The sequence below is a fragment of the Buceros rhinoceros genome, unplaced genomic scaffold (assembly GCF_000710305.1).
Source record: "Buceros rhinoceros silvestris isolate BGI_N320 unplaced genomic scaffold, ASM71030v1 scaffold2590, whole genome shotgun sequence".
Taxonomy (NCBI): Eukaryota; Metazoa; Chordata; class Aves; order Bucerotiformes; family Bucerotidae; genus Buceros; species Buceros rhinoceros.
The window spans coordinates 28,269-37,205 of record NW_010387696.1 but is presented as its reverse complement, the minus strand read 5'-3'; the positions used below and the strand labels follow the sequence as shown (position 1 = coordinate 37,205).

The window sequence follows — 8,937 nt, the reverse complement described above, 5'->3', positions numbered from 1 at the left end:
TCACCATGACAAGGGGGTGCCCGTGAAAGAGCAATAATACTATACCTTCTTGTTATTAAGTATGTTGTTCTTTATTTGTTCTGTTTACTTACATTGTTGTCTAGCTCTAATTAATGAAAGGTCTTGGAATATTTTAACAATTTTAAGTGCTGTATGAACAATGAGTATGACTGTCCATTGCTGCAGCACCCATTCTCAGTGGTTATCTGTAAACTATGATCATAGTTGGAGTCCGTGGGACCTGCAAAAGCACCATTTTTGATTCCCTGATCCTGGGGCATGTCTCAGGGCTTTTAGGCTCCAGCTGACATGTTTCCCATCCTGCTGCACAGATGGATCAGTGATTTTCTGGCCAGTGTTGAAAGACCATGTAGACAACAGACAGCAGAAAAGAATTCTGTCCGCCTTTATCTCTTGGTCTGAATTCAAGATTCTATATGCTTTATATCCCCCAAATTTGTCTTTTCCTTATTGCCACCACACTCCTTTCTTCTATGCTAGGCATAGACTTTATGGCATTTTTCCAGTCTCTACAACGGCACAGCAGTATTATAAGCAATTGCCTTTCTCCTTTCACGTATTTTCCATGAAATCATTCTGCCACAATCTCTCACTTAAATAATGAATCCATCTATTCAATATTCATCTCTCACCATATTATGATGAACGCTACACTGCTTAGTTACTTGGGACAGGATCCAGGATACATTAGGCATACTTCATCAGCTGCCACTGTGCGAAGACCACACACATTTAAGAAATACACATTATCAAGAAGAAACAAAAAAAAGAAAAATATTAACTTTTTAATGTTGCGCACATGAAGAAAGAGAGTCCCTGTAGACATGGAATATTTAATACTGCTGGGCCGCAAAATGAAAGCCTATTGCTAAATACCTGCGTAGGATGGAGATCCTGTCCCCTTTGCAGCTGTAAGGGGTGCATTATAGCTGGCTAGCAGGAACCGCAGGCTGTCAGCAGACTCAAGTCAAGCACCTTTTCTGCACAGGTCAGTGTCATGTCACATAAGCTACAAGCCTTGCAGAGGTAAAGCACACTCCATCACTCAATAGGACCCCTATCACAGTCTGTGTGATTTACACCTCCATTACCTTTGAAAAAGAAAGCCTCCTGACACAGGGAATCAGTTGTGCTGCTGCCTTCATGTCACCAGGAAGAAGTCTGTTTTTCATCTATAGATACCAAATCTATAAAATTCCAAAATACCTCATGTGAAACTTATGAGGCCAGAGTTCACATACTAAATTCCGGATCCACTTAATCAGCAGGGAAGAGACTTCACCTGGATTTTTCTTTTCATAATTTGTATTAAAAAACCCTGGATTTTTCAGAAGGCAAACCCTTTAATTATCTTAATTTTAACTTCCATGAAGAAAATACAAAAGTTACCTTGATTTTTCAGTGGTAAAGGCATAGTCTCCCTGAGTTTACTTAAAAGGTTCTTCATTTCTCTTATATCTCTGTGGAAACAAGTTCAAAGAGAAACAATAGAATGGCAGTTAAATACTGAGTATGGAACGGCTCACAGTACAGCTTCATATGCTTAAATAATGGAGTAGTAAACAAAAATAATATACTACTGGGCAAGCGTTTGGTTCACACACATGTATCAGAAGATGCATACAAAAAGAAAGGGAAGGAGATTTAACAAGGGAGCACTTTTTAGCCAACCTGATACTAACTAGTTGTGTTGGTCCACCTATTCTGACACTTGAGTATTCCATATTAAATGAATTAGTGGGCACATCATGATCCTAGTGGCAAAATACACAATATGCCTTCAAATTAGCACAAGCTAGTACTAACGTCAACTTAATACCCCTTATCAGCAGTGTGTAGCTTGGGCCATGAATATGTTTCATTGTTCAGAAGGAAATTATAATACACATAGCCAATCCATCATACTTCAGCTCCCTACACATTAAGTGAAAATTTTAGAAACAGGGCTGTCACTCTCCCTCTCAGGAGGACTCTGGCATATTTTTTTTATAAGGGCAGAAGATGCAAAATATGATAAAATGTCATGAAATAAATTACATTTGGATATGTTCTGAGGAAGTCCAGAAGGAGCAAAAAGGTTCCCCTTTTACAAAGAGATGGCAGGCCAGCAACTTTGGTGTGTAGGCTTGTAATGTCTTAAGGCTTTCTGGATTTAAAAACGATGTGGTCTTTCCTCATTCACCTACATATAAAAGGGTTCTTGGAAATGAAGTAGCATTACTAATGATAAATTGCTCGGTAGAACAGAACTTGGTTTTATATAAATAAAAAATCATTAAAATTTCAGTAGCAGTTTAACATATAAGGCCATCAAAACAGGAATTTATTGCAAAAAAATGTTGGCCATCAGGATTACTCCCTATTAAAGGGTCTCTTTTTTGTCTTTCAACTGCATACTTAAGAGGGTAAGAGAAGTCCACTTCAAAAAACCTGTGGACGATGTTCTCTTCCTCTCTTAAGGCTTCCACATTCATAACTAGGGGCAGAAACAACTGAAACCAACTAGATTCTGTGCTAGAACCAGAGGCCAGCAGATTTCAGGTACAAAATCAGAAACCACAAGAGGAGATAAAAGGTGCACTTTAGAGAATCTCTCCCACTCGCAACATCATTTCCCACCCTTTGTTTCCGACAATTACCCTCTGGTAATTAGCCTCATTAAAGATGTCCCTTCTCTCTGCCCTTCTTTTAGAAGTTGCTCTCAAACATTAAATGTAACAGAAACGTTAACAGTTCATTTAATTTATTAATACTTTTTATAGTAGCAACACTAGCTGCCTAATTGGAAAAGACTAAACACACCCTAGTCAGAAATTTGTTTTGTTTAGGAACAAAGGGCTACACATACCTTTCAGTGTTTTCAATATCTGTGGAAACCTGCCATAAATGCTGCTGAATGTCTGTTGGTGATGATGTTTCTTCTAAAATAGGTACTTCAGAACTCTCTTCCACTTTAGCATCTAGGATCTTGGGTGGGGCACAAAGTTCCTTTCCTTTAAAACATTTAAACAAAACACATATCCCCATTATTTATTAATTGAAATGTATACTCAGATCATATCATTGATATTTTGAGCTTGATCTTGCACAGTGTAAATGAAGAGAGACAGTGGTCAATGCAAACGCTGAGTAAGAAGTGTTGAGAAAGAGAGCAGACCGCACCAATCTGCTGCACCAGTCTGCTGATCGGAGTGCTGCTTTGTGTTATTCCTTCCAAATGAAAATAAGGGAAGTCCCATGCAGGAATGTGTGGAGCTTAGAATTTTACGTAGTGAGTATTATGAAAGGTTTCAGTTAAACTGCAGTGGCTCACACGCGACACAAAATAAGAGCCAGAGGGCAAAGCAGAACAAAATAAGCAAGAAAAGTACAGCATATATTATGAAAGCAACTTCAAGAACTTTGACACTAAAGAACATGGCAATCCATGTCTCCTACCTAGTATTACAGCGATACTATGGGAAAACAAAAGACAAAAATGTGCAATTTTGTACTTGGTGATTTTAAAAGCAATACACAGCTGCCAATATGTATTATATTCCGAATTTCCATGCTTACTCTTGCTTAATTCATGCTCACTATATGAAAATGAAATTCAGTGCTAGGCTTCATGACAGATCTGCCAGGGCTTTTGTTGGGGAGAGAATGGATAAAGGATGTGGACCGTAATAGTGGAGAAGCAAGAGAGTTAAGTACTGCTGGTTTGTTTGTTTTTTTTTTTTTTTGACATCCTTGCAAACCCCCTGTGGACTTCTGATGGTATTCCTTTTCTGTAGTGGCAAGTACAGTCCAGGCACCAAGTACATTTACATGAGAAAATTCAAACTGGAGTGCATCCCAGACATGTCGCTACCAAATTAAAGTTTTTCCCCCTCTGAGGGGGAAAAAAAAAAAGAGGAAAAAAAAATCAATGTTTAAACCAGTGGTATGAGTAGTTGAGTGGGAAATGACTTTTCATCTCACGATTTTTACAATTTGAAAAATTTTCACATCAGGACAAACCTGAGTAATTCCTTTAAGTTTTGACAAAGAGCAGGAAGATCAAGAACAGTGAATAGAGTAGTGGTCATTTAGTGCATTTTTTCTGGGACACTAGAGACCAAGGCTGCAGAGCATGTTATATTGCTCTTCCACATCACAAATACGTGTCTCTGCTATCAGGCTTATAACCTTATTTTTTTAAAAATAGGAATTCCTCAATCTTATGAAAATCTTTTGGGGCAGGTTCTCTAAATTGTGCTATTTAAAGTTAAGTTATTCCTTTGCTGAAAAAAAGAAATAATGCTTAGCTACTTGTCTGAATGTCAACCTAGACGTTAGTCATACTAAAAAAGACTTGCTTATTGTTTTCATTACTCTCTAAAGTCAGGAAGCCCTTTTCCCTGCTTCCCTCTCAACTAAGTCATCTAACTATGATTTCAAGAGATTGCTTAACCTAACAAGTTTACAATTTATAAAACAGTGATGTACTGCATCCTTTCTCTGCTGCTTACTTTGGCATCCACTGCTAACTTGTGCTTTTCCAGATTCCCCTCTAAGCCACTTTAACCCACTGAATCATACAAGATTACCCCAATAAAACAAAAAATAAAATGTGAAGTTTCCTGATGTTGCAGTGATTTAAGTCAGGTCAGTAAAGAACAACCCTACATGTCCAAGTAGCAAGTGCCAAAGGAGGATGATCATATGGCCAGAAGCAATGAAAAGGAGGAAGAAGCGAAGGCATGATAAGGGAAGTAAGGTATAGAGGGAGGGATCAAGACCTTTCTGGTGGTAACAAGCTATTATGCTGACTCAATTCCTTCTGGAACAGGAGCCCAAGCTAACTTTGCAGATTATGTTTTCCTCTGTATCGTAGGTAAAACATTCAGTTTTCTCTAGTTCCTAACTGCAGCTTATGCTGTTAAGATCGTTTATATTGTACAGTTTTAATTGTTCATTTGTGTAAGCTTCATTATTCACTAGTTTTCGCCTTACAAGAAGCCCCTAACACAACATATTGTTACAAACATCTCACTTACCACTTCGTTGTGCTACCCTATGCTCCTATGCTGTAGCCATCACCTGCTCAGCAGAGAAACTTACAGAATGAAAAAAGCTAGTTATATTTCACTGCAGATGAATTGGAAAGATCTTTGAGGGGAGTAGCAGAACTTAGCAAAGCTGAAAGATCCCCTCTAACAAGAAGGCAGCAGCATTTTCATCAGGCTTCTAACCTGGCAGTAACGGATAAATGCACAAGCTATAGATCACAGATAAAGTAAATGAAACGGAAAACATAAAAAGGGCAATAAGAAAGAACTGTGTAGGAAGTAAAAAAAAGATGCGGCAATTATGGCTATTAGCCTGATGAATGTCATTCCAGACTTAGACTTTGGACCTGAAGAACTCAGAGATTGTCTCACTGGAAATATTTTTATTAAGGAAAATGCAATAGGAACAACAAGTTTGCAGCGGAAATTGTGTTCTCCTCCTTCCATTCCTTTTTTTTATTCATTTTGGCCTCTTCACAGTGTCCACACAAGAATGGGTGATTCTCGGGATTTTTTAAGTGCTTGTTTCTCCATACCTGTGTGCTTCTCTTTTCTCTCACATCTTATTCCTCTTGTGTAAGTAATATGCGTAAGTAATTACACATACCTATCAGTCTTTAAATAGAATGCCCATTAAACAATGGACAATAGAATGTCCACTAAACAATCCTTCCTTTCTCCTTCAAAACTCTCTAATAGCACATAATTCAAATGAAGTCAGCTAAACCAAAAATCCCCTCGCTGAATTGAAGGTTTATTTTTGTAATCTGTAATTTAAACTATAACAGACTTTTAGGTACTATTTTAAGGAAATACATGTTGTTACCACAAAATACACACTGGAAAAGCAACAATTATGCTATGAACTTCTTGTGTGGTACACAATACACAGTTATCTGTGATTTGGTATTTGAGGTACCAACAATGCAGGAATGAGTTCAGCTGGAATTTACATCACAAAAGCCTAATGTTTTCTGTCCATAGCACACACACATGATCTTCCCACAAGACTCAGTTCTTTCCTTTTTTTACCTAAATATTCAGGTACCTACCACTTGGTTAGTGCTAGGATCACTCTGCGCTCAGCTATGTTTATACAAGTCAGACAGGGCCCACACATCTCAGTTACAGTGATAGAACTGTGGTTTTTCTCTTCAGAACTTTCAAATAGGCTTGTGGTAAGAATAAACAATATGTAAGTTATAAGCGTTAAAAGTATTTTGCATCTTATTCTGAGAAATAATTAATGTATAAATACATAATTTAGAAAAAAAGACACAAGCAAAAATAAGACTTTGAGACCATTTCATACAAGAAACTGTAAGATTCTGGGAAACTAATGTATCCTTCTTTTGTCCCATAGGTATTGAAATTCTATTAAAATTAGTAGAGCTATGTGCAAATAACTGACAGCAGTAATCACCTCTCCCTGTGTGTACAATTTCTTTTTTAACAAGTTACAAACGATACAGCAGGTTGAACTGATTCTATCTTCATTTAACTACACATGAGCAGTGACTTATATTTTGTTCAAACTCAGCATAAATGGCTACCAGTTTGAACTCTGGAAAACATCTCCAGTTCATTTTAACTGTCCCCTCTTGCCTTTGACTTGTTATATGGGCTTACTCCCTTCATTAATAAAATGAGTGCCTTGCTCAAATTCTGCATAGCTAGCTAATAAAGTGATTGCAATCTGCAATATAAGCCTTTAAAATATATTTCCTGATATATCTAATTCTATAACCAAACAAATCAATTTCCTCTGTAGATGATCCTAAGATATTAACGTTTTCTATGTAAATGTGCATAGACATTAAACTTTGGTAATGTGCGCTTCCACAGTGACATGCTATAACAATCCAGTGATAATAATAATATTTTACAGTTCCTAGCAGTGAATATATTATTGTTGTGGATATTTGCATGAGCAAAGCTCTTTTATGTTATGTTTACATATTAATATGCAATGAAGTTCCTTAAAAGGTATCATTGAAAACCTTTGACCCCAAAATATTTGTGGCTGAATACACCAATGTATGCTGGGGTGTATTTAAGAACTCTGAGGTAGTGCTGGGTTTTCTCACTGTGGGACCTTGACAACCTCAGTATTAATTTGAAAAAAGGATAATCCCATCCAGTAGCTTCCTTGGACAGAAATTATGTCAACTTCTTCAGACCTTCAAGCTGTAGTGTAGTTTCATCAAAGAGCATCTGTTTCCCAGTAGGGACCATTGGTCAAATTTCTCTTGGGAAAAGAGCATCAGCATCAGCTCACTGCCTTAGCTTTATCAGTTCTGTAGTTTCTTTGATGATGTCTGATCAAGATACCAGTACCTACACGATTATTTATTAGCTGCCAGTTGCTGAGAAGAGGCTGCATGTCACTCTACTTGAATATCTGCTGGCTCCCAAGTAAGAAAATAAATTCGTGAAATCTCATGGAAATTTAAAAAACTAACAAACACTTAACAAACAGCTAAGAGGACAAGAAAATGGAAAATGTTACATCCAAATGGAAAATACTACCTTTAAAAATGAGCTTCAAGACACAAAAAGAACATCAGACATGCACGCTTATGAATTAGGCAAAATGTAGTACTTTTCATACACAAGGAAAACAATTTTTTTTTTAGCACTGGTCACTCAGATAGTGGAAAACTGGTTAAAAACTAAAGAGGTGAAAAAAGGAAAAAGCTATATACTAGCAACAGCACAACAGCTTTTATAATGGTGAAACTCTCGGCTCTTTCATTCCTAGGGATAACTTCATGCACTTTGCCTACACTGCAGAACCACACTCCTTGGAAAATTGTATGTTTTGTCAGAACACAGAATAAATAGGTTGCAAGGTCACCTGGTCTAACACCCTACTGAAAGCAGGGCCAACTTGCATCAGATTGGTTGGGGCTATTTGAGTTATCAGCATCTTCAAGGATGGAGACTTCACAGCCTCTTCTGGTGCCTGATCTAGTATATGACTACCTTCACTATGAAAAAATACTTAACAAGTAGCTAGAATTCCCTTGATGGATGATGTCTTTATAATATTTCCAGATGTTGTAAATACCAAGTTACTTAATATACAAAAGCAGTGTTCCATTGGCTAAATTTAAAAATTCAAATTATTTGAATCCCTGTGATTATATGATTTTTGCCTATTATAAATTTTTCTCAAAGACTGTCACAGATCCAAGTTACTGTGGTTATCTTTATATGAATATAGAACAAAAGTTACTTTATTTAACAATGGCAGAATAGCAACCATGACTTTCTCTGTGGTGAGATGAAGAATCAAGTACTTCCAGATAGGAACTAGGCTGGCCCGTACTATAATCCTGTAATTCATCTTATCCAACTTTAGACATCTAATAGTTTGATATTAGACATCTGATAGTTTCAGTTATTAATGTAGATTCCATCCAGAGGCAAACAGAAGAGATAAAGACAAATGAGGGTTACTCAGGTCACCTCAAGCTACTTTCCTTCTACAGTTACAGAAGGTGGTTTGACAACTGTAGCCATGCTAGGAAACGCAGTACAATCTGTATTAAGAAATGATGATGCATTTTAGCAGATACTGGCATCTTGTTATATCATGGCTCTGTTAATTCTGTCTCCTCCTGTTTCATATATTTCTTTTTGACCTGAGAAAATCACTGAGAAGCTCCACTGAGCAGTTACAAACCTCTCATTCTTTCATAATAAACATACCACTGGCTTTAGCTGTATCCTAGAGCTAGATACGAAAAATACATTACAGGATCTTCAGCATGACAGGAAATACATAAGGTTCATTAAAACACCTTCATTACAGTTCATTACAGAATTTTGTCTTGTCTTTACCTAACATATTCTGCTGAGATACTATCTGGGGAAAGAG

At 37.0% G+C, this 8,937-nt stretch overlaps 1 protein-coding gene across 1 annotated transcript in view; it reads right to left on the bottom strand.

The window, feature by feature from the left end:
* Positions 1–1,406: 1,406 nt before the first annotated feature.
* Positions 1,407–8,937, bottom strand: part of RGS7BP (regulator of G-protein signaling 7 binding protein) — an 8,358-nt gene continuing 827 nt past the window's right edge. Inside the window, 2 exon segments of the mRNA XM_010145494.1 lie at positions 1,407–1,479; positions 2,870–3,014. Of these exon segments, the coding sequence (XP_010143796.1) occupies positions 1,407–1,479; positions 2,870–3,014 (218 nt within the window).